Source organism: Rhamphochromis sp. 'chilingali' (genome assembly GCF_963969265.1).
Source record: "Rhamphochromis sp. 'chilingali' genome assembly, chromosome: 7".
Lineage (NCBI taxonomy): Eukaryota > Metazoa > Chordata > Actinopteri > Cichliformes > Cichlidae > Rhamphochromis > Rhamphochromis sp. 'chilingali'.
In genome coordinates, this window is record NC_137934.1 from 8861706 (window position 1) to 8888225 (window position 26520).

A 26520-nucleotide genomic window follows, 5' to 3' on the forward strand; every position below is an offset into this window, starting at 1 on the left:
TTATATTTGCCATTTTTTTTGGCAAATCTTTTAACTACCTCAGCTTGGCCTCCATTCATTTTATTCTAGGTGTTTATTTCTTTTTAGCAGCTTGAGATAAGAACAGCAGCCAAGACTGCCTGGCTTTCTTCCTTGCTGAGGCACCACAGGTATCTTGGTTTTCACCAGGGTGGATGCTGACTGCAACAGTTAAATGACGTCACTGTATGATTCAGTCAGGTTAATGATGTAGTGTTGTGTTCAGTCTCTGAGTCAGCTTGTCAAACCAGTGTGCAAGTTCAGTCAGTCAACAAGCCTTTTTACCTGCCAGTCACACACCACAGTAGAAACACAGCAAAATATCCATTCAGCCAGGAAACAAGATAATCAATTTCAGCAAAACGGCCAGCAAGCTAGGTAGTAAGTCAACTAGTGAGCCAGGAAACTATGGTGGAGTATTTCGAGTCTACAAAACAATTAAATACACTAGGGCATAGGTGTCAAACTCTGGCCCGCGGGCCAAATTTGGCCCGCAGCCTAATTACATTTGGCCCGCAGCCATACCAAATTACTATTAGAGCTGGCCTACTGGTATTATACAGCCAATATATATATTGTTTAGTATTAAGCTTTGCTTGTTCCATATTCAGTTTTTCAGCAAAACGTGTTTGAGTCCATAAGAAAAGATTCATTCTTATATCTGGAGGAATAAATATGTTTCAATAAATATTAACGTTAGCCCGCGACTTTGTTCCAGTTTTGAATTTTGGCCCACTGTGTATTTGAGTTTGACACCCCTGCACTAGGGAAACGTATTTTGCAGTGTTCATGGTAAAGACAAGCACAGTTTTCAGTAGATATCAATCTGTCAACAACAACAAAAAAAGACTTTTTACCTATTGTGATAGAAATATCTGACTAGAACAGTTGTTCAAGGCTGTTGTCACAACAGTGTTGCCTCATTACAGAATAGGGTGGGATCTCAGGTGATCTGTGTGTGTTTTGGATTTCATAGATTGTTGCTTTCTTTCTTTGCCATTCATTGTTGACATCACCCTCTTTGGGGCTTGTACTTAATTATACATTTATGTGTGATTTTTTAAAGCCTTGATATGAAGTAGACTATGCACTGTGCATCCACACCTGGCCTGAAAATGCCCATTATGCATCTCTTGTGGTTTTATTTATTTAAATCTGTGTCTGTGCTCCCTTTCCATGCTTTGCTGCTGCTGCTGCATCTCTTTATGTTGCTCTAATCTGCTGTGTGCTTGCTTTGAATTAAGGCTAAGGACGGTGTCCTGTGGAGAATTTGTTTCATATCTGGTTTGGTCTAATTCAGCTGTTGTGTGTACTGCCACCGAGTGTGCCTTTAAAGGGTGTTCTGGCTCAATTGGGTTGTTGAAAATGATGACATGAAAGCAAGTCAAGATATTAAGTTTCAGCAAACTTTGCTGTGCAATGATTTCTGGGCGAGAATGAAGTTGCTGCTGGGGAGAATGAGTCTGTGTAATAACTCAGCTGGTGTGGTTGTGGTGGTATCGCTCAGGTATTTTCCCATTTGCAACCAAAACGTTGTAGAGAATGATTTCTTTCCACAATGATTAATGTTTGTGAGTTTCAGTATAATATCTCAAGACCAACTGGTGTGTGCATGTATATGAGATCCCATATGTTCCTGGGCAGCAACCTGTTAATGCTATCACACAGGATGTTACTGTAACACACAGTGAGATCAGTTAATCATATTTGAATGTGAATGTTTATTTTCTGTCACCAGTACCTTTCTTGAAGTGAGAAACTCCACCGAATTTATCTAAGCTTGTTTTAGTGTTACAGTTAGAGGGACTATTTTGCAGTTGTACAGATATGTCTCCAAAAATGTTGGGACACTGTGTAAAATGTCAATATACACAGATGCCTCAATCTTAAATGCCTGTCCACCTAAGGGCCATGGAGGTGATATAGAGGGTGAAACACAAACTGGACAGCTTTCAAGTCTTTTGCAGTCATAACAAATATTTCTTTTGACATTGGGAGAAACTCCAATCAGGCACAGGGAGAACATACAAGCTTCACATAGAAAGGCCACATCTAGCCATCCAGTTTGAACAGGAACGCTCTTGGTGTCATGCAAAATGTTAAGTAACAGGACAGGGGGATAAAATTTGGAAAAGTTGTGGAGGTTGAACAGATTTGTTTTTGAGCAGTTTCAGAGTAAGACGTCTCAATCTAAGATACTTTGGGATTTCCATCATCTGTTGTACAGTTTGGAGAAATCAGTGTATGCAAGGGACAAATAAAAAAAAATAAATAAAATTTGGTTGCGCCAGCAGCAGTTCATTTAAAGCAGATACGATTCAGTAGTGAAACTCACTGTGTGGGCTCAGGAACGCTTCCAGTAACCGTTCTCAGTGAACACAGTATGTTGCTGTATCCACAGTTGCAAGTTGAAACTGTCATGTATAAAAACAAAACAAAACATTTCTCACAAAACATTACATTTCTATTAGGCTAATTTTAGCTTATGTTAAGAGTTATTAGACAACTGCAACCTATTATTATTTTTGCATTGCGTTAGTTTTTCTTCACCTTCCTCTCACACATTGTGTGTGTGTGTGTGTATGTGTGGAGCTGACAGGAGACAGCTGAAGTGCAATAATATGAATCGAGTTAATGAGGACACCTTATGTTACTCAAGTCCAGTAAAAGCTTTCCAGCAAGAGTTACACCAAACCAACGTCCTTCCAGCTTCTACCCTGTGTAACGTCTCTGACTGAGACGGAGAGCTTTGAGCTTTTCAGTCATGCCAACTTATTTGAGGAGAGTTTGTGGTAAAGTGTAAAACTTCTGGAAATATTCAAGAAAAGCTGCTGGTGTAGTAGGTGTGAAACACCTCCGAACTATTCTTTTTTTTGCTGTTAACATCTTCTGTGGTACATTAGCTCCCACTCTGGTTGATTGTGTGGTGAAGTGAACACAGAAAATCAGAGAACTGAATTGAACAGATAGGTAGGTAGGTAGGTTGCTAGATAGATATCAGTGACAACATGGGACCTACGAAAAAGATCAATACAAAAGATCCAAATAGTGGATTGCCGTATTCTTGATCAACATCCTACTTTTTCTGGGGCCCAGCTCACCTTGAAACCTGTTAGTAGCTTACATTTCAAAAGCCAACATCCTGGGAACATTGGTGCATGTGACATGCTTAACTTGCACCTGTGCAAAGGTACTGGTAGTTAAACCAATTGGTTTCACTACTCAGAGTGCTGTTTAAAGGAAGAGGTGTCTTTCCCTGTCCTTCAGTCAGACTTTCAAAGTATGGATGTGGAGAAAAATTTGGAGATTTTGGATAGTGATACTTTTGGAAAACATGAGGCGGCCAAGTGGACCTCCTCCAAGTGGACCTCCTCCAAGTGGACGTCCTCTTCCTATATACATATTGCACATTTTCGAGAATACAAGCAATAAAGGGAAAGGGTCACCACCACCGTATATAAACGGTCCATTCTGTGATTCACCGTGTGGAAAGTGTTTACATTCAAGCAGCGCACAATATCACTGCCTCCATACTGTGCTGTAGTCATTCTTGGTATACCTGCCAGCAGCTAGCATCATGTCAGTGTATAGAGTTCGTCCATTAGGAGGAAGTCTTCTCCAGCGGCCACAGGAAATGACTAGTAGATCATGATTGCTGCCATCTATCTAATGGCTGTGGTGCTACATAAGCAGTACATCTTATAATAATGCACACTTAGATGTTTAAATATTATGTAGCAAATATTTCTTTATCTGCTATACCATAGAAAGCTGAGGTTTCACTGCAGCATAGAAAAAGTTATTTTCTTCTGTTGTGAATTTACCTTATCTATTTTCTCTCAAAAGGAAAATTATGATTTTTCTCCTAAAATAAGAGATGTTCCCAGATGGGAAACTCAGTTTACAAATTGGATTCATCATAGTATTAACAGAATTCACTATGGATTGCCGCTACAGCTGAAACTCACACTCAGGTGTAATTTGTGAACTACTGAGCAATGGATGCCTGCTTGTTTTGCTGGGAATGGGTATACTGGAGTATTTGAATTGAAATTTTACAGCTGGAAATGGTAATGGTACTCAGGCAGTGAGTCATACTAGCCAGGTAGTGGGTGATTTGTTCAGAGTTATATTAGTATATAGGAGAGGAGAAGAGTTGAGCACTTATTTTTAGAATATAAGAAACGTGATTAATTCTTAAGATTGTCAGCTTTGAGACTGTATTTCCAAGTGCCTCAGGCAATTTAGTCCCAGCTCAGCCTTTCATTGCAAACACAAGCTCATATCATTCATCTTTTTCTGCATTATCAGTTATTGTTCAGCAGTTGTTTATCAAGGACTGTTCTGAGGAGGATGGAAGGAAATGCCTTTTTCAAACCTGTTTCTTCTTTATTGATCTTTTGAAATTGGTCTTACAGCATTTGTGGAGCATTGTTTTCTTTCTGAGAGACAATTTCACAGAGCATCACTGTACTAGATGTACAATGCATAGTTTTCTCAACAGATAATGTTTTTTTAAACATGAAAGGTGAGGATAACAATAATCACGGCTGCCAATATATTTAAAAGGTAAACATTAGTATACATTAGAATGGAGTGAAAGATGATTGATGGCCCCAAAAGTAGAATTTTAGAACTACTTAAAATATCTGACATTTTGATAAATGTGAGGAAAATAACATGATTTTAGGCCAATGTGCTAACCATGCTAATATCGCCATTTCCAGTCTGAGCCACATTGGTGTCATTACCAGAGTCATAACACGGACCAGTCCTTCATAACCACCTCTGTCTGTTGCCATACAAATGTGAGAGTCCCCTGTGTGTTGTTGACATGTGTGTTGTTAAAGGTGTTTGTTTTCAGCCTTTGCAGTACATGATGCCTCTTTAAGGTATCAGTCACACAGGCCTAGAGACTGGTCAGTGAGTAACTGACATCCAGCAGGTCACCAACTGATCTCTAGGACTCAATGACTGGAGCCTAAGGCAGTGTCCACGGTGGTAGGGTCAGCTCCAGCAGACTGAGAAGAATGGCATTATTAGCTGGAGTTATCAGTTATTAGGTGCTGCTAGTCTTGGGTCGAGATGTGTGTCTGTTTTGATACTATGGTATATTCAAATATGTAGATAAACTTATGTGTCAATTTGCTGTATAGTACTTGTCTTGTAGATGTGATTGGAAAACGGTAACAAACATTTCTGATAGTTCTAGATTTAGTATGAAACTCAGATGCTTAGATAATTTCAAATGTACTTTTGCATGCATAGTTCTTTGTGGTCAGAGTGACAGAAACTTGTAATCTGTGTTTGTTTTCTGTAATAATATATTCGTATTCAGGATAGTAGAGTGCTTGAATGCATCCCAGCATGCATTAAGTGAAACACTGAGAAATACCTTAAGCAGGTCATCAGGGGCCACTGAGCTAATGGATTAACACAAAATAGATAGACAGTTTTTCTTAAATGCATACTAAGAGCAATGTAGGGTTCCTCACCAGTATTAGATGTTTTTAGACTTTCACAAACATGGTGTACAAATTACACTCAGGAAGATCAAAGATCTTTTTTTGCTGAGCAGTGAAGGATAGGAGGGGGATAAGTCCACAGTAGCTTCAAATTTAGCACTGCCTTTATATGTTGTATTAACTAAGGTTAACTCTACTATTTTTTTAAAAATAAAGAAACAGAAATTTTAAATGAGCTTGTTTCCTTACTCCCCAGTAGTCGGCAGGGTAGACAGACTTTCCGGTCAAAGTCCTCATTTCCCATTATAGTTAATGGCTGGTGTTAATCTCCCTCCTGATAAAAATAGAGCTTAACTGGGTAGGTGCATGATGTATTAATATGCCTGCTCTTAATTTTAGTTGAAAATACATAAATTTAATTGAATAGTTCTGTTAGAAATTCTGACTTTGTTACTGTTGACCTGTAGCATCCATGCTGTCCTTTCCTTTTTTTTTTTTTAGATAGACAAGATAAAAACAAATGCATTCCCACAGACTGACATTTTCTATGTCTCCAGCCATGGCTCCACTCTAGTTGAGCTCATCTGTTAAGTAGCTGCTCCATTATTGCAAGTATCCTCTGCTGTGGCATTATTGCATAGTGCTTGACTGGTTCATCATTAGTGCTAAAAGTCGGGATCCAGAGATGAAAAGGCGTGCTGTGGTTCTTAACGATGCCTGGCACACTAGAAATGTAAATTCAGGAACAATCTATATATATATATATATATATATATATATATATATATATATATATATATATATATATATGACTTATTTAACAGAGTTGCATTGATGGTTAAGAACAGCATCTCGCCTGCTGTTCTTAACCATCAGGCCAGGCATAATTTTGCCCCCACTTGAGGTATACTAAACATCTTTTGCATTGAGAGGTGTGTTGCGTTGTGACAGCTATCTTCAAGCCCTTGGTCTTGTAGAAAACACTATAAAACTTTTAAACTAAAAAAACCCCATTTTCATTACATGCTTTGTCTCCCTCTGCTGGAGTTTCAGTAGCAGTTAAAGTGTTTCTGAGTGGGGGACATGCCTGTACATGGGACAGCGTGCTTTGACACTGGCTTTGTCTTGAAGCATTCGGGGCCCCCGCTGCATCTACTGACACAACTGTCGCTGTTTGCCTAATGTCCCTTTCCCTGTAGTTGAAGGTCATAGTGATTAATTTCAGAATATTAGTTTCAATACTTAATAAACTTAGTATAAAATCTCAAAATCTTCGCTACTACATCTTTGCTTCAGGCATAGAGTTGATGTGATCTAATTTCAGTTGGTGATCTGTGCTTTCCCTTCTTGATATTCATCCAATTTGTTTTGTGTTTCCTTGCTGTCTCTTAAATCCAAATTACCACAAATTTGGGATGCTCATAGTATGTCATAGCCAAACTGCTTCAAGCCACTGTCACTTGCAGCACCTTATTAGTTCAACGTTGGACTCTTCATACATTTAAAACTTGTTCTCTGGCAAAAAACAACAAAAGTCACTCTGCAGATTGCAGTGACAGCTAACGTAGGCTTCTTGTTGTTAGATCTTATGGCAAAAGATGGCAAATTTTGGAAAAGTGAGGTTGTTCAGCATGTGCCTCTGAAGCTGGATGATCTTATGTTAAAAAAATACGTCCAGTAATATGGTGTCTAAATGACCACTAGAGGGCAGCAACTCATACTGTTTCACACCTAAATCTGTAATACAAAGCTATGGTAGATTTGTTATGATACAGAGCAACCAATGAAAAGTATCTTTACAGCATCCACAACAATTTGGCACTGCAGTTCTCAGTCTGACTCATAAAGGACTCAAGTAGGTAACTCATTCAAAACCACTGGCTCTGCACTTCCACCAATACAGTTCCTGTATCAAAAGGAAACTTGTAACAAAACAAAGCCCACTTAAAAGCAGTTTCAGATTCCACACACCCAGTATCTATATTAGACCTTGTTATGGGTGTGTTTTCTACATGTTGTATTGTAACTTATGTGGCTGTGTTTAAGAAGTGAAACTTTTTTTTCTACCAGTTTTCTTACAGATTCTTGATTTGGACACCACAGTGTTGCAAAAATGGGTAAAAAAAAAAGTATTTTATGCACATTTTCTCTCTCTCTTTGGGTTTGCTGATTGCACCAATTCTTGCTTCAATAGAATTACCTGTGACAACTTATTTTAATGCAGATTGAATCAATCTTTACACTGCTGCAGAATGGTTACAACTATAAGGCGTTCTTAGAAGAAATATATGCTGCATATCAATTAGGAGAAACAATATTCATGAGCCAGAGTACTCCGTTACAAATGCACACATAGAGATGGTGCAAATCATGTAGTGTATTGGTTCATGGTAACATTGCAGACTGTTCTCATCAACTTTCTGTAAAACTCCCACATTTTCTGAAGACTAACGCACGTGGAAGATGATATTAAATGGGCAACATTGGTAGCATTTTATTTAAAGTTTAGATTGTGTGACTTACAATTCTTTCACTAGTCTGCTTCGCTGATGTTGATAATGTATCATGGCTTTGTGTAATCTGCACACAAACAATCCTTTACAAATGTATTGCAAGTGTACATCTGTAAACAAGAAAACAGTGCACAGTTAAGATATGAGAAACTATAATTTGTTTAATTCTTTAGACAGCTTTTCATGCTTTAGTGGCTTTTCCAGCAGAAGTTAATTCTTTCAGTCCAGTTCTTGGCTCATGTGGAGTGTTGTTGCAGGTTACAGGTGTATGCTGGTAGTGAACGTGTGGGGCAGCAGGCCAGTCTTGGCAGCATGGTGAAGGCCCAGAAGTCAGCTGGGAGGAAGAGCTCTAACTGTCCCCGCAGACAGGTACTGGACAAAAGAAAATCTAACAATGCCTGTCTGATTGTAAAGTCACACTTCATTTATGTTAGACCCAAATGAAACCTAACCTATTATTGAAATAACTCCTGCCACATGTTACAAAATTTACTGGATGTGAACTAGGGAAAACTTGAATTCTGTCCTTATATATTTCCCTTTAAGTACCCCCTTTTGTTTGTCCTAGCCCCTGTGTTGTTTGTGTTTTTTTTGTAGCATGTGTATTGTGCCTGCAGTCATTACAGTGTGCCACAGCCTTTGCATATGGGAAATAGGAATTGTACAGATACACCAGGTAATACAATTAGTATTTTTATTGTGAAAAAGAGAAAATATGTCAGTGATTGTGTTACAATAGAAGCTTATTTGCAGTCTAGACAAGGATATTTAGACGGCCAGGAAATTTGGAGAAAAAAAAACAAACAGTCAATACGACAAAGTGCAGAGTCTTAGCTTTAATTTGAGTTGTTTTTCATCACTGGGGAGGATAGTTTAGGAGCTGTAGCCCTTTACACATAATGCCAACATTTAGGGGTTTAAAAATAAATCAGACATAAACTAAATCATGTTATATGTTCTAGCCTGGCGGTCAATCTCAACACTCTTTGTATCTACACCAGTGAATCTAGTAGGTCTGCCCTTTCAGCAAGTGAAATGCAGCTCAGCCAGGCTGAGATTATGTAACAACGACTCCACGCAAGGACTTTCTTCACCCTGAAAAGCTTTTTGGGTGCTCTGGCCACTTGTTAAGGATTATTGTCCCACTGAACGATGATAGGTTGTCTGTTGTGTTTCAGCACGTTTACCTGAATATGTTTAGCAGTGTTTATCCTTTTTCATCTGTCAGTCGTTTAATTATCAATAAATTCTTGTGTACCAGCTCTGCTGACAGCAAAGCATGACATCACCATGTTTGACAAATGAGGTGCTATACTGAGGGTCATAAGCTGTTCCTTTTGTCTTATTTCTGCATGTTTGTTTTTTCATAATTTTGATATAGATGCATTGTTGTAGAGTTCTGTTCCAAGAATTCTTGCCAAAATTTTGTCTTTTGGCGAACTGACACTTTACTTTGTGAGGATTCTGTGTATTTTGCACATTTTTTGAAGCTCAACTAACATCTTCTTTACTTTTTCACTCTTCACGTGTTAATTTTCTTAATAACAAGAAGCCTCACTGCGAAACAGGACACAAAATCTTTAATAATTGTTTTTGAAATTTTGCAATTTGATCACCTTATTAAAGGGGCTATATCTCGAACAATTCTTTTAGTACCACTGTAAACCCTATTAATATGTAGTTTTCATTATTCTGTTTTGGTTCGGTTTGCTGATGCGCAGAGCCCAAGCAGTAACCAAAAACTGTAAATGCCCATATACAAATGCAAATCTACAAATCTTCATTAGAGCCCTGCATCTTTTTTTGTTGAAGTTATAGACCTCATGATTAAATACCATTCATCGTGTGATTAATGAGATATTGCTGTCAATATCCATATGAAAATCAGTCTTGTTAAATAATCATCCGACTGATTTATCTGTTTTGTTTTTTGTTTTTTTTTGATACCGCTTTCACCTGTTCGTTTTATTCTTTATTCCACATGACATTTTTCAAAAGAGTGGAATTTCATAGCCCGCCCACCTACTCTAATCAGTCTTCTTTCTTGTGCTTTGTGCTCACCACTTTCCATTGAAAATGAATCATGAATAGTTGACTGATTGACTGGCAGATGAATTGAAATTCTAAGTGAATGGTGGCACTCCCTGATGTTTTTTTCTTCAGCTCATGACGGTGATTTTTTCCCTCTTTTTCTTAAAGTAAAAACTTACTGTGTTTTTTTTCTTTCCCTTCATCTTTGCACTTGAACCATTGGTTGAAATAAATCTGTCTGGGTCCACTGGGTTCATTAGGTTACGTGTGTATTGCACAAATGGGATATTTTTTGGGCTATTTTGCAGCTATTTGTTTAAGCCACGATATGGCAATGTGTCCGTTTGTATGTCTTTGTGCCTTAGTGTCCAACCGGCCCACTTGTCCTGTGGTGATGTGCTGTAATGTAGTTAATGTGGAGTCATTTATCCCTCTTCAAGGACAGCGGGGACACGAGGAGTTAGCGAGGCAGACACAGACAGAGAGGGAATGAGGATAAATTGGTGGGTGGCAGAGGAGCTAAGATTGGGGACTTGGATAGAAAGGAGGTCTGGTTAAGAGACATAAATACACACACAGACAAACATGCTGTGTGTGCACACATTGAGGAGTTGATGGGGAGTCACTTATCTGCTGGGGGGTAGCTGTGTGAGACAAGGTTAATGTTCCTCTACAAAATTTCTGGATGCTCAGGAGACATGTGCGCAGAGACGTATACACGGCCAGCTGTTGTGGTCCTTCATTCTGCCCAACAATTGGCATTAATTCAGGACAAAGACAGCTACTAATTGTATTTTTAAGGAGCTCTCTTCTAATTTACTTGTCTATGAATGCATGAATTTTCAGTCTTCATTAGGTAACATTTATAATTTCAAACTATTTTTTTAAATTCTTGCCCAGATGGAAAAGAAATAGTAAAAACTTATAAAAGACTTGCATAAGATGTGGCCTACTTCATATAGTGAATCATATAAGGCTTATATGATTTACTCATGAAAGTGGCCACTTTCTCATTACTTTCATATATTGTTTTAGTAAGTATCCAAAACGTACAAGTTTCATTTATATAATTTTTCAAGGGATCTTATATCTGTTTTCACTCTTGTGTGCTTTTCATACAAGTTTCACACAAGACAGATACAAACCTTATAAGATTTATATATATCTTTTCCATATGAGTGGACTCTGCTAGAGTAGCTTTGTAGGATACACTGATTAAAATAATCTTTATTTACTATGCACTAGACCTTGGTGCAGCCCTTTATATTCATCCACTGTCTAAAACAAGCCAACTTTCTTCTAATTGGCTTCCCTTTGCAAACAGAACCTTTTATCAGGGGTGCGTTCCTGAGACGAACCTATTAACTATAAAGAAGTTATTTAAAGCTTTTGTCTCATAAGCAGTCCCACATATGCTAGTATCCATCACTGCAGTGGCTTGCCCTTTTTACCTACAGTGTTAGTCACTTTCCCTTTGACAGCTACTATCTAAAGCAGTTAAAGATTTTTTGGATTTGTCTCCCTCCAGTGGTTGTATATATATCACAGTGGCAGGCAGCAATTCTTGCTGATGTCCACAGTACCCACAGGAGCATGGAGATTACAGTGGCTTTAATTATAAATGCAGTCCGTTTTATTTGTGTGTCTTATGTTGTCATGTCTGGCTTTCTTGTCAGAGTGGTGTTCAGCCAGAGATGGAGGGAGGCCAACTCCATTCGGACACCCAACATCAACAGGTGCAACCCAGACATGGAGATCAGTGCTCTGATCAGCTTCATCTTCAGACCTCTGCTTCAGCTGAGGCGCTGCCGGTGAAATGGGACCAGAAGGAAACTCCAGTGGATGTTCAGGAAAGGGGCAACTCTGCTGGACAGCACCAGGGTAAGCCTCTGTGGAAGCCCATTCCCCCTCTACTGCCTGAGCCTCATAGGAACACTACCACTCAGACCAGGGACCAGAGCTGCCAGACTGAGGAGCAGTTTCTGCAGACGAGTGCCTGCAAACATGGCCAGAACACAGGTGAGTATGACTGTTGTGTGCAGACTCAAGCTGTTGCACTTAAGGTTTTGAGTCGTCCGTTTATCCCATTCTCATGAGCTCATTGTTTGAGGAAAGGGTATGGGAAAATGTAGCACAACCGTTTGCTTGGTCTCATGGATGAATTGATAGATGTTGCTGGTCAGAGCTACATAATTCAAGAATAAGACAAATGTTCAAAAGGACAAAATTCAAAGGGTTAAAGGTCAGCTAAATCAACATCAGTATGTTTTGCAAAAACACTTTTCAGGGCAGTGTTTAACACTATAAAAGAAGAACAGATGAGGCTATTGTTACCACATTTGTCATTTGGTCTGTTGCATTAGTCTTTTTGCTATCCTTCAAGTTCTTCACCAAGTATATTAGTAGTCTGGACAGACATGGCTGTAAACTGCAGCATGGCTGGCTGGCATACAACCTCATGGTGGGAATTTTAGTCTTCACTCTGCACTACTCGCTGCTTTGATTCATCCACCTACAGGCTAAAACTGTCTGTCAGCCTCCTGTCAGGGCGCTGGAGTAAGGCTGGACTCCAAAGTCAAAGTGAATGGTTTGTTTATACACAGAAAATGGGAACTGCCTTTGGCTTTGAGCACCACTCTGGGCACCACTGGTTAGCTGGAGCTGTCAGATGTTTATGAAAGTTTTATTTGGGAACTGATTTATTACACTAGTTTTTTTTTTTTTTTTGCATTACTCCTCCATTTTGCTGGTGAGAATGGGATTAAATCCAATAGAAATGTATAGAGAAATGAACACAGTCCTAGTTTAAGAATAAGACGTAACCCATTATTGATTAACTTGGAAAAAATAGTCCTAATTCTCCACTTAGGATGAGAACTTGGAAAGATTTTCATGGCCAGATTGTGCAGTTGTCACATCTGTCCTGCTTATGTGGTGTGATTACTTTTAGCTAATGTGTTTCATGACCCCAAAACCAAGCTAAGCTTTTGGATAGAGTTGTAATTTGTACTACAAGGCTATGAAATCTACTTTTTATAATGACAGATGTTCTGTCTGAATTCTGAAATATTTGCTTTATTCTATTCTTTTGGTTTGTTAGATGAACCTTCCCTGCCTTTCATTCACAGTAGCATTCCTTCTTGTCTCATGTTTTCAGAATAGAAGAGGTGTTTTTATGCATCTCACATATGTGTACACTGATACTGTGTTAATGTCATATAGTTCTGGTAGCAATAAAGACACTGCACAGAGAAGCTCTGGTTGATCTGACTCTCTTGCAGAGGGGGATGTGGAGGTCAGAGTGGTCACTAACCTTCACCCCTGGGATTATAGCAGCATACGCAGGGGAGGTGTTGGGGGATGGTAAAGAGGAAAACATGTTCTGTCACACATTAATACATAATCTTCATCTCTATCAAAGCCTCTCACACAGTTGTCATTTACCTTTCTGTCTCTGTCTCTTCCTGCCACCTTCTCTGTGGGTGTATTACTCTGTAAGCTAGTCTCTTTCACTTTTATGTGTCTCTCAGGGTGTTTTCACACCTCTACTGTTTAGTTTGTCTGAGCAGAACAACCGCACTGAGACCTATGGATGAGTGGTCTGGGTCTAGTTCACGAAAAACTCCAGAGCAGTTTGTTTACAGTTAAAATGTGATCTAACCTCAGTCCGACGAACTGTGAAATATCACCCAGATATACTGTTTAGAGAAATTCTCCGTGTTATCAAGAACACAGTACCTTTTTCATTTTGTTTTATTGCTGCTGCCCCAGTAACATCTAGCCAATAAGCAGACTCAATGTTCTCACTTGGTTCACTTGGAGTTTGCTTGGGCTTTTTCTCTGTGTGAAACAAAACCCACATCTTGGAAAGAGGCTACACGCTTACAAACTCATGAAAGAATTCAGATCAGAGTAAACCAACCACAGTTACACCACTTTCACACAAAACAGGTCTACTCAAGGTGTGTATGGCATTTTGAGTAGACCTGCCTCCCAGTATTGTAGAAACTTCTTAAAAGTAGACAATTGATAACTAGATGAAAGTAATGTGATAACTTTGTATTGTTTATAAACATGCTGTTTAAAAATAAAATATTGATACCACTAAAGCAGTGGTCCCCAACCCCCGGGCCTCGGACCGGTACCGGTCCTTGAGTCGTTTGGTACCGGGTCGCGAGAGTTGACGCTCAGGTGTGAAATGTATGGTTTTCAGGGTTTTTATCGGGTTTCAGCGTTATTTTGTTATCGTTTTTATCGTTAACTCAGTTTTCCTGGGTCTTTTCACGTGTGTTATGAATAAATCTTCTGTTTTTCGGTACCGGTACTAGTTTTATTTTGTTGTATTTATCCGCGACACCTTAAAGGCCAGTCCGTGAAAATACTGTCGGGCATAAACCGGTCCGTGGCGCAAAAAGGGTTGGGGACCGCTGCACTAAAGGACATGTGAAATAATTATGTAATTGTTCTTTTTGTTTGCCTTTGTTAAAGTTATACTGACTTAACTTGATAAAAAAAGACAAAAGACAAAACCCTTTATCACATTTTCTATTCATATCACAGTAATGTTGTTGCCTTGATGCATTTTAATCACAGTAATCATGACTTAAAAATCTGGCTGCCCTAGTTGGCATTAAAATATATTGTACCAGTGCAAAATTTTTAAACATGAAATGTCTCAGCTTCTGAATTCCAACATGAGATTAATTAACGTCATCTTGGAAATAGCAGAGCTTTCCACGAATTAACAGAATGCCAGTCAAAGGGTACCGCTACAATCTCCAAGATACACAAATGGTAGTTTGTGGGCTGTAATATATGTGCATGCTTCAGAGGGAGACAAACAGTGGATATTTGTCACAACTGGAAGCAATGATAATGTTTTATTTGGAGCCTTGTGGTAGCCTTGCTTTTACAAACAGCTCTTTTGTCGCAGTAGAAATAATGTTCTCAATGGCATCTTATTTTTTGAGGTGATAACAGGGTGTGTGGTGGTGTATGTGAAGGTAAACACCCCGTGGTTGTTTGTATGCCCATCTCAGATTGTATTGATGTAAAAAAAAATTGTTCATGGAATACAAAAAAATAATTACATACAAAATAAAAATTATGCCCTCATTCTACCTTTTATTATAGAGGAGGTAGGATGAGGGCACTTTACCTACCCATAAGTCATTTCAGTAAACCACTGCAGGTCTTTCAGCCACAGTCAGCTTCTATAAATAATGCAAGAACCAAAGCTCTGCTCCTGCTATGTTATATTTAATGTTTTATACAACAGAAAACTAAATTTGTTTGACTCTAAGACCAATACGTTCAAACTTCTTTCTTTCCATGAATGTGTGCTGATTGTGTTCATTGTGTTGTGGCACAGGATGTTGTGATCACATCCTAATGATGCATTTTATTTATTTATTTATTTATTTATTTATTTATTTATTTATTTATTTATTTATTTATTTATTTATGTTTACAAAAAATGACAGTGACGTGGTGGTTGCTGCTTGGTAGCTTGTTTCTGATGATGACCACAGGTTTTGAATTGAAGACTAAAACAGTAATTGTATTTTAAAAAAAACAAAAGCAAATAAACAACAAACTTACGGTCTGAAAATGGTTTAAAAAGCTTTAAAAAAAGGTTTAAAAAGTGTTTCGTTCAATCAATAACAAACAACTATTATCACTAAGGCCAATAAATAACACTGTGGCAACAAATTTGATCTTTCATGCAGGTAGAAAATTTTATATCTGATTTACATGTTTAAAACTTGTTGGCTAGTACTGTTACACTGAGAGTGAACATAAATCAATTCAACTTGCATGAAAACAAGAGAGGAGTAAAGGACAATTGTCTCCCTGTATTATATGACAATTGAATGAATGATTACATGCATTAAAGGGAAGCTAGTGAAAAAGCTGGCACATACGTCAAACAAAACATTAAATCCCTGCCATGATCAGGATTGCTGCTTTCTCAGTCTATATCCTCCAGTAATTGCAGGTCATGCATAAGCAAAAAATATTCTCCAGTGCACATCAGTAAATTTCGCCATGTTCCTCTTTTGGCAGATAATGTGGCACTGTGCTAGACCCAAGTTGGAGTATCCAATCCTTTGCTGTCGCCGACCTCTGTTGGAATCGGCACAAAAATTTGCCAGCAGCACGCCTCTGCCCTCCCACTGCACATTTTTCATCACTCCCACTTGAGCTGTAGTCCTCTGAGCAATCCCTGCAGAGAGATTTCATTTGTAAAGGGTGTTTTTTCATTTACACCCATGTCCTGTGTTTCCTTTCCGTTATAATGCTGATCCTAGAAGGCAAAGATAGAAGGCATGCTTTCTCATTTTGTGTGTGTGTGTGTGTGTGTGTGTGTGTGTGTGTGTGTGTGTGTGTGTGTGTGTGTGTGTGTGTGTGTGTGTGTGTGTGTGTGTGTGTGTATTAGAAGGTAATGATTTCAAAATGAATCACTATCCTGAACAGACTTCATTGTCTGACTCTGATTGTATTTGCCCTTTAAGCACTGGCGTTGGCAATATACTTTGTTCCCACCAGCTCCCCAGAATTTCTAGGTGATGCTTTATTTCTCAGTGGCTTTCATACTCTGTTGTAATTACACGCTCACTTTAATAAAATGCTCTCTCTCTTTCTCTCTTTTTAGGTCTCTGTGTGGAGCCGGGTGATCCTCCTCTGCTCCAGCAGCCTCTGCAGACCTCCAAGTCTGGGATTCAGCAGATAATTGAATGCTTCCGTTCTGGTTTGTGTTTTCTTATTGTCCTTCATTTCATTCTTATTTATGAACTCCTGTCATTGCTCCCTTCTTTCAGTTGAATATGTGTTGACAGTTTTCACAGTGGAGTGCCATAAGGAATTGTGATCTAATCCCAGTAACACATCAGCAGGATTGCCATCCTTTATACCACAAATTTTATTGATTTCTAATTTGTTTATTTAATAGATTAATTGGTTAGTCTGTAAAATATCAGCAAATTGCTACATTGAAAAGAGGCAACCCTGAACTGGATAAGGAGTTAAGAAAAAAGGATCCCTCTCTTCCATCCATCTTGCACTTCTTGATTCCTGAAGCCATGATTATGCTCTCTTGCGGACAAGGACATGAACAGCTGTAGACACTGTGGTCAGTCTGCTTGAAGTCTGCCTGAAAGGCACATATGTAGATGATGTATTGCAATGTAAAGTCTCCTTATCTGATGACAGTGAGCACCTATTAGCTGGTCTTCCTTTGCCCAGCAGTGCTTTACAGTTCCTCCTGGGTCTTCCCGAGGCTATATAACTATAAAACCTCTCCAGTGATTTCTGGGTCTATCCCCGGTTCTCTTCCCAGCTGGGAATGCTTGAAAAGCTTTCCAGAGCTCATGCCCATAGGTGAAGGTTCAGACACAGATTTTATTAAATCGAAAGCTTTTCCTTCCAACTAAGTCTCTTAAAACAAATCAACAGTACAATACAATAGTCATTAATATTCAAAATACTGTAGATTATGTTTCTGTTGAAATAATGATTATTCTGCTTGAACTCAGCCAGTTGTGTTTAGTCTGATCTTCTGCTCTGTACCTCTAAATTGTAAGCGCACTGTGGTTATGCCTTGCTGTTGTAATCCATGCCACTACACATATAGTTCTGAGCCAGTGGCAGAGGGCAAAGGATAAAATGAAGTGGCAGGTGTGTGTGTGTGTGTGTGTGTGTGTGTGTGTGTGTGTGTGTGTGTGTGTGTGTGTGTGTGTGTGTGTGGTTCTTACATCTGTGTGAGTCCCACATGTAAATAAAAGGAAGGTGCAGCAATGCGTCACATACCCAATAAAGCACTGAACAGATGCGCAATTGAAATGAATGCTGAATGACAGTTTTTGAAAAAGTAAAAGTGATGAAAGGAGTGTAGTCCTTAATACAAAGACTTCATTATCATTATCAGAAATCCTTTAAAAGAACAAAGTACTAATTCCAGGGATTATGATATCTATCACAGTTACCCTACAGGGTTTTCATGCATACAGGAACTTATCATTCCTCTGTGATTAATCCTAATTTTCTATGCGGTTTCTTATATCAAGATATAATACAGAGTCCTAAAAAAAGTGAAAATATAAATGAATTCAAATTTTATCTAATAAAATGTCCTTCAGCATAATGATGCTTCAGCCAACCTACGCTTAGGACTGTTTTTGAAAATACTGTATCTGTGCTTTTGACTCCTTATATTTTTGTTGCAGGCACCAGCCAGCTAAAACACATGCTGCTAAGGGAGGTGGACACCATCTTTGAGTGTAAACTGTGCCGCAGTCTGTTCAGAGGCCTGCCCAACCTCATCACACATAAGGAGTACTACTGCCTATCACGCCTGCCTGAATCTGATGGTCAGTGACAACGTGCCTAAGCATGAAGACACACATTCGTCAACATGTCTGGAATACATCTTCATGATCCAAATTCTGCTGAGAAAGCCCCCAAAAGAGCAGAGAAGATGTCTGAAAACTCAGTAATAAAATCAATAGGTACAGCAAGAACTGGGGACAGACCTTTTGTGAAGACTGGGGGCTTTCAAATTAACTTGTTAACACCCCCAGACAAACTGTAAGTCCCCGGATAAAGCAGGGATCAAACTTCACTTCAGCTTGGGCCCCATAAATCCCTGAGGTTACCCACACACAAATGCCCTTGGCAAGGGGAAAAAAAGCCTCTGATTTCTTTAACGTCGCCTTCTGCTTCTTCAAATTTGACTTTATCTCACTCCCAAGGTTCCTTTACTCTCTTTCATGCCATCTGTCTCATACTCATTATTGCCTCTGTCTTTGTACACACAAACCCACATCCCATTGCACATCTATCCATCATGCAGTTTCTCCTCTCGTACTACTAAGCAGAGTGACTTTGAACTCGCACCATTTGTTTTATCTACTCCTCATTAGCCATAGTATGAGTCCACGTCTCTTTGCTTTACAAGAGGAAGGATGTACACTAAGAAAGTCTTCAAGCAATTTTTCCATTAGCTTTCTCTGCTTTCTTTTAAGAAACAGTGCTGTCTTGGTATGAACAGTCAGTTATATTATTTACCTTGTAAAAAAAAAGTCTTTTAATTGTATCTTATCTTCATCTGCTTTTTGATCTGTGCGGCAGTAAGTACAGCTTTGTTTTTGTTTTTCCTAATCGGGAGTCTATCAACTAAGGTTTGTTGTGTATTATATTAGAAAATGACTCATTCATACTTGTTCAATACAGGTATGACCCATGAGGCACTACATAACAGTGCAAGACAACCCTACAGTGCAGACACTGACATCATGATTACATTGCCAGTAGCGATAACAACCACAGAGGCAGACTTTACAGTAACAGCACTGGTAGCTATAAAGTGTGTATAAATATACCAGAGGATAACATATGTGGTTATTCAAAGAGCGTAAATTTCCTTGTGCCATTTAAGGTGGCTGTGTATGTCTCAATGTAGAGCTAGTGAGGTATGTTAGTCTATAGCAGAGGTGTCAAACTCCAGTCCTCGAGGGCCAGCATCCTGCTTGTTTTTGAGACATCCCTGCATTACCTGCTGCTGATTATCTGGTTTACATGTGCTTTGCCAATAAGAAGCTACAAGGGCAGGCTAGTTGGAAAACAAGCAGGACAGCAGCCCTCGAGGCCTGGAGTTTGTCACCTGTGGTCTAAAGCATGTCCATACAGTGTAGACATGCTAGAGTGTAAAATATGACTGAGTGAGTGCAGCCTGTGTTCACTCTCTTGGTGCCCCAAGCTTTGAGGAGGCTTACTGCCTGGGAGAGGAAGCTATTTCAGTGTCTGGGAGTGTTGGTTTGGATGCTCAGATATGCCGGACAGCAGAGCAGTAAACAATTGATGGGAGGGCTCTGTAGAGCAGATACAGTGTTCATTGTATAGTTCTGTAAGTGGTAGGGCCACAGTGATCTTCTCTGCTGTCCTTATAATCCACCTGAGGGACTTTAAATCAGTTTTGTTGCAGTTCCCATACCACACAGTGATTTATAAGAATAAAATAAGGGCTTTATTATTGTTGAGGAAACCCTAATCCTGTCAAGAGTAAACATTTGCATTTACTTGAAATAAAATACTCTTTGTGGATAAGGATATGTGCTAATCTAAAGTTGCACAGAGACAGTGTTTTGTAGCCCTGCACCCTCATCCATTCACTACATAACCTGAATCACCACAACCACTCTACACTCCAACCATATTAAATGTTGTTTCACTCTCTCCTCTTTTCAGTAGCACAAAATTAAAATTAAAGAGAAAAGCTGGTCGGCCCCTGTGAGATTATTTTGTCCGTTTAGATTTGGGCACTTTTATCTGATGCCTTTGTGCAATTTGCCACAGGTCAGAGATTTTAAATGAATACAATGACTGCTTCTGTTTCTCTTTTTAATAGTATGATGTAGCAGCTCATTAGGCCAAATTGCAGTCTTTCAGGTGATGGCATTACAGCTGAATGAGGATCATTTTCCACTAATTAAAATCTTTTCATTTTGGGTTACCTTGTCTTCATGATCTTTTTTTCCGATATATATTCAAATATCCTTTCTAAATGGGTGTTGTCAGTATAACATGGCTCTGTAGTAACCTCATGTGAACACAGCCGGTATTAGCATTTTATTTTTAGCAAGGCAAATGTTTTCATGACAAATTTCTAGCTTGCTCTTTATAAGGCAGCTGCACCAGAATAGCCTTCAAGTCATACAGACTTAAGTTCAGCTTCTAAAGATTTCACTGAGACTGAACATCTGTGTCACACTCATATACTTGTGTTTATTTGTGTTTATTTGCATACATTTGTTTTTCTTTTGTGTATTATGTGACAAACAGCTGATTGATTGTTTCTTGGGATTTTTCTTTCATAGGTTCATCAGGTGATGACAGGCAGAGTGTTGCCATGAAGGATTTACTGGATGCTATCTATCCACGAGCCGATCGGCCAGATTACGTAGTCCGACTGGAGCCCATTCAGACCACCACAAAGGCTGTGTTTCAGTACCTCACCACAGAGGAGGAGCTTGCTCGGTTTCCATCACACACACCCAGGTCAGCACTGCGCTGATGGAGTAAGATGTACCACAACTTCTAAGATCATGTCTTTTCTTCATTTCTGATATATTTGTATTTCTTGCAGTGCCAGAGAGAGTCCAGTAAATTGGGAGGGCGAATCAATGGAAAGTGTGGAGAATAACCAGGCAAACCAGACAGCTGGACCAGAAAGCCACAACAGCCCAGGACACAACCAGGGACAGAGGAGATGGGAGCCTGAAGAGGAGGCTAAAGAGGAGCAGCCACCGCCTGAGGATGAGGGGTCCAACAGTGGGGTAGGTGTTGCAGAGAACAAAGACAAATCGTTGTCTTCTTTTTGATGCTGAGTAACTCAGTCTTATTTCTCTCACTCTCATTCAGGTTGAAGATGTGACAATCTCCTGTTGTCTTTGCGGTCAAGACTTCAACTCGCGCCGCAGCATCAGACGCCACTGCCGCAAAATGCACCAGACAAAACTCGAGGAACTCAGAAAGTTTACAGAGACACGCACAGTTCCTACGAGCTTGCTGTCCATGGTGAAAGGTATGCAATCTGTATTTGTGCTGGTAAATTGACTAGTAGTTTCTGTTGTGCTTTTCCTGTCCTGACAAATTATAATATCTAACAAAACTTACTTAAAATTGTGTCCTTTCCCACAATCCTCCTTGTTCTTTAAGAAAAAAGAAAAATAAATGGATCTTTGCATTACTGTAATATTAATAACTTGCTCCCTCTATTGTGTAACAGTATTTTGCATACCCTTACAATATTTGTAAAAGTTATTGACTTGTTTTTACAAAGAACTGACACTGAAAAGCTTCTTTTGGTTCCTCTGTTATTCACAAAGGGTCACCACATCAGATGGTATGCCCTTCCTGGAACAGCCCTGAAGGCATTTGTTTCACCTCCCAGTCTCTCAAACTGGGGATCTTTTGAGTGTTAGGTGAATGTAAACCTTCAAAAAATGTTCATGTCTTTAGCCTGATGAAGTAAAAGGCATTTATTACTCATTTAAACCTACCTCGAGTGCCTGGGCTTGAATTTTTTTAGATGTCATTTTTGGTAACATTGTTCTAAACATTCCACGTGAAGTATCGAATTGTGGTCATTTGCTATTATTCATTGTTCTTTGTGTTTACCTACCATGCTATAAAAAATTAGTTTTTTTAATGTTAAATGAAATTTTTACTTTTCCGCAGGAATTATCGTTCGCAATAATAACCCTTTTCATGACACCACAGGTCGGCCGAGGACACTCAGCACACCTACTGGAAAGTCATGTCCAGTGTGCCTCAAAACCTTCGCTACCAAAGCTAATGTGCGACGCCACTTTGATGAGGTGCATCGTGGTCTGCGAAGGGACACCATCACACCCAGCATAGCCTCACGTCCCGGCCAGCCCTTCTCACTGGAAGTCACGCCTCCCAGAAAGAGCAGCAATGCCTCGCCAACACGTGGCCACAGCTCCAAGTCCACCCCTGTGAACTCTAAAACATCATCTTCAAACCAAAACCAAGCCAAACCTCAGACTCAGCTCCCGGCCTCGACACAGGCAAACTCGGCATCATGCCGCTGCACGCTCTGCAAGAGGAATTACAGCTCACAGGTAGGGTTTGTTAATAAGTTGGTATTTTGTCGTCATGTAATTTGCTCCTTCAGAAAACAAACGTGAATTAATTTTTGAATTTCAATTGTGTGTTTCAGCTCATGTTGAAGAGGCACATGCGTATAGTCCACAAGATATACAGCATGAAAAGCAGCAAGTCTTCTAGTACAGCAACGTCCACCGCTGCAGCAGCCACTTCCAACAGCAGCAGCACTAACTTGTCTGTCAGCAACAATGTCAGGGTTAAGGAGGAAGCAGTGGAGCCCTCGGATGAAGAAGACGACGACGAGGACATTGTCAGCAGTCCAGCACCTTCTCCTAGTGACAGCACTGGCACAGCTAAAGGAGTTTCTGTGGCACACAATGCCACGAAGGTGAAGGAGGAAGAGGCCCCGTCAAGCCCAAAAATGACATCATTATCATCATCATCCTCCCGTGGGGGAAACGCGTGTAGTGGCAGCATGGCCACCAAAATGACGAAACTGTCAGTGGGCTTTGACTTTAAGCAGCTCTTCTGCAAGCTGTGCAAACGACAGTTCAGCTCACGTCAGAACTTAACAAAACACATTGAGCTGCACACAGACGGCAACGACATCTTCATTAAGTTCTACCGCTGCCCTCTCTGTCGCTACGAGTCGCGTCGCAAGCGCGACGTCTTGCGTCACGTGACCGTAGTTCACAAGAAGTCATCCACGTACCTCGCCAAGATCATGCCCAAACTGGAGAGTAGGGCAGTGAAGAGGCTAGCAGAGGTAGTCCTCAACAATTCGAACAAGAGGACAGGCAGCAGCGTCAAAGAGGAAGTGAACGGACGTCACGCTTCGTCGTCTTCCTCCCCCTCACCTCCCGTCACCCGTAAGCAAGAGTGCTCCACAACTGGCCCAACAGCCTCTTCAGCCTCCTCTTCCTCTGCCCCACCTCCAGCCCCCGTCACTCGTAAACAACAGGAGCTGTCGTCGACAGTCTTCACCCCGTCCCCTCCCGTCACCCGTAAGCAAGAGAGACAGCAGACCCATCAGCACCACCCCATCAGCCCCCCGCTGACCCGCCGCAGCGAAAAACACACACACCAACGCAACAACTCCTCCTCCTCCACCAACACCAACACCACCACCTCTTCCTCACCCAGCAACCAAACCCCACACACGCGGCGACATGACGCCCAGTCAGAGAGCAGCACGGGGACATCGTCCACTGAAGTCAGAGTGACAAAGAATTTCTCCCTTCACGCTTGTGACCAGTGTGGACGGGCCTTTGCTAAGAAGGTATGACTGACACGAATTCTCCCTGTGAGAATAGGCAGATACTGACAAAGACCAAATAACCTTTGTTTATACCACAGAAAGTCTTACAGAGGTTAAAAATGTCAACAGTTTTAAAGAGTGCTCTGACCGAGACAGGAAGTAGCACAAATTTGCATTTAAATGAGTCACCTTGGACTCTCTGCAGTTTTCTGGTATATAAGCAAAATGATTAATTGATTAATCAAAGTCATCCATAGATTAAGCATTCATCCGTATGCTATTTTTCCTGCAACCACAACATTAAAACACATTTGGCCAGTAGTGACTTCATAAAATGAAAATAAACCACTAGCATACATCTGCATAACATTTGAATGTATTTGTGAATGATTTTCCTCAGTTGTACCTGGAGTCACATAAGCGAAGCCATCGTAACGCAACGACAGCAGCAGCCAGCAGGAGGAAAGGAGTCAGCACCCGCTCCAAATCCCTGGTCTGGTGAAAAACAGTGTAAGAACACAGAGTTTCCCTCCAGTGCAGCGAGTCCGCTGCTTCATCGCTGCCTCGTTCTCACCCTGCCAGTTTGTCTTTTTGTTTTTTTGTCTCCCTCTCTGTTTCCTGATGTGTGTGCCAAAACTGCAAAAAGACAAGCTCCTGCAAGATGCATTTATACCTGAGCAAATCTATAAATGTGTTTGAGATGGGCCAGTTTCCTTTGTGGCAGGAAATGTGTGTTTATTTGTTAGTCTTGAAGACCACTCCCTGGGCAGAGATGAGAAATCCCAATCAGCCTCCTCCTCCTTCTCCTCCTTTAATTAACTGCTTGGCATGATTTACCAGCTGTTTCCTGCATGCTCACTCTCACTTACTTCTCTGTGTATCACTCTGCTCATTAGAAGTCTTTTTTCTTACCTCCTGCTTCTCCCTTGATTCTTCGTTTAACTCATTCTGATCATTTTTTTACCCTCACTTTTACATTGCTCTCTGTCTCCACACAGACCCCCTGGAATAAAGGGTTAGCGAGCCACTAACGATGACAAACTGGAAAAATAATAGGCAGATGGAGCAAGCACAGGAAAAAGATGATGGAAATGTGAAGGAAACAAACAAAAAAGGAACAACGGAGCCCGATGGAGGAGTGAAGTACAAACAGTTTTATGTTCCACATTTGCTTAAGAACCAAATATATTGTTGGAATCTCACATTCATGTATAATTTCATGATGAAGCCAGCCAGCATGCTGGATGGTGGCGCTGCTATCTACACAGAGACTCACTACTGGTATATATATTCTCTATTTACCTACTACAAGATGTGAATATGGATCCATATGCAGATGACTAGTTTGTACTGCTTTGCTCCTGTAAACGGCCTTTAGTAAAAGGATGAAGTTAATCTATATATGTGTGTGTGTGTGTGTGTGTGTGTGTGTGTGTGTGTGTGTGTGTGTGTGTGTGTGTGTGTGTGTGTGTGTGTGTGTGTGTGTGTGTAAGAGAGGGAGGGAAATCAGACCTGGATTGTGGTCTCTGCAAAAAACAGACTGAGAGATAAAGCTAAATTAACCCTACACAAAATGAACCTATATCCTTACAGCAGCATTTCATTAATTTATGACTTATATGTATGTCCATATCTTAAATTGGGTGTGATGCAGACCTATTATATTCAGCTGGTTCATCTGCTTTCCCCCCTCTTACTTGATTCCTGTGTTGATTGGACCACTTTTGTGCCCTGCTGTCTTTCCAGGAAGAGAAACTGTAGCCAAAGTGTTTGATGCTCGCCTTAGAATTGAATAGTCTCTATTTTGTCACGTACATTGTCCCAGAAATTTAAACTTGTCGGATTTAGTCAGCTCTAAAGTGACCAACAAGTTCAGATGTTATGAATTACAGGGTACAGCCAAAGAAAAGGAAATACCAGAGTGGATTTTTAAGTTTTCTTTAAAGATTTAAAAAACAAAATGTGTGCGTGCTTCTTCTAATATCACTTCAATCAGTTTCATGTGGTAATCACTGTTTTTTCTGCCTTATCTACTTGGTGTGATTGCATGTTTGTAAAGGGTGTTTCCTTTACCATGACAGTACCCTGTACCACCAGGTTATCCTTCCAGAGAACGTTTTTGTACTCTGGAAGGAATCTTTCACTTTATAGAAATGAATCAAATTCCCACTTATAAAAGTCTGAAACAACACGTGGTACAGCAGGGGAAACATTTGGACTATCAAACTGACACCCTGCATGCTAAATTACAGCGAGAAGGAACTGAACAGCACATTATGTGGAGTAATGTGTGCTTGAATGTTTGCAGGATGTGACAGGTCACCAACAGCCATACTGCCTTAAACTGTTAACTGGAAGACATTATTTTCTTACCACTGTCATCTTGCTGATTCTTCCTTTAGTTACTGTACTTTCCATCACAGGTCCTGGTAGATGTGTCTCAACCTCAGTGCCTAAAGCAGCACGCATGGCAGGTTTGAATAATAAGAAAGCCACAAATCCAGAAAGCAAAACTATTAAATTCCCCTTATTTAACAATTGGCATTAAGTATTTTGTTACATCCACTTAAACATGCAGGGGCATGAACTTTTCTTTCCCTTCTTA

At 40.1% G+C, this 26520-nt stretch overlaps 1 protein-coding gene across 9 annotated transcripts in view; it reads left to right on the plus strand.

The window, feature by feature from the left end:
- The window catches only part of znf800b (zinc finger protein 800b), a 28694-nt gene extending 3273 nt beyond the window's left edge, over nt 1-25421 (plus strand). For 3 of the 9 annotated variants that reach the window (XM_080886381.1, XM_080886378.1, XM_080886375.1), the window contains exons 2-13: nt 7554-7600; nt 8254-8365; nt 11704-12046; nt 16683-16778; nt 18253-18396; nt 20902-21082; nt 21171-21360; nt 21446-21608; nt 22307-22671; nt 22770-23936; nt 24316-24425; nt 24914-25421. In XM_080886381.1, the coding sequence (XP_080742507.1) occupies nt 8309-8365; nt 11704-12046; nt 16683-16778; nt 18253-18396; nt 20902-21082; nt 21171-21360; nt 21446-21608; nt 22307-22671; nt 22770-23936; nt 24316-24417 (2808 nt within the window). In that variant the 5' untranslated portion in view covers nt 7554-7600; nt 8254-8308 and the 3' untranslated portion in view covers nt 24418-24425; nt 24914-25421. The remainder of the gene's footprint in view (nt 1-7553; nt 7601-8253; nt 8366-11703; nt 12047-16682; nt 16779-18252; nt 18397-20901; nt 21083-21170; nt 21361-21445; nt 21609-22306; nt 22672-22769; nt 23937-24315; nt 24426-24913) is intronic. The other 6 variants (XM_080886379.1, XM_080886383.1, XM_080886380.1 and 3 more) reach the window with 3 other exon arrangements.
- The last annotated feature ends 1099 nt before the right edge of the window (nt 25422-26520 follow it).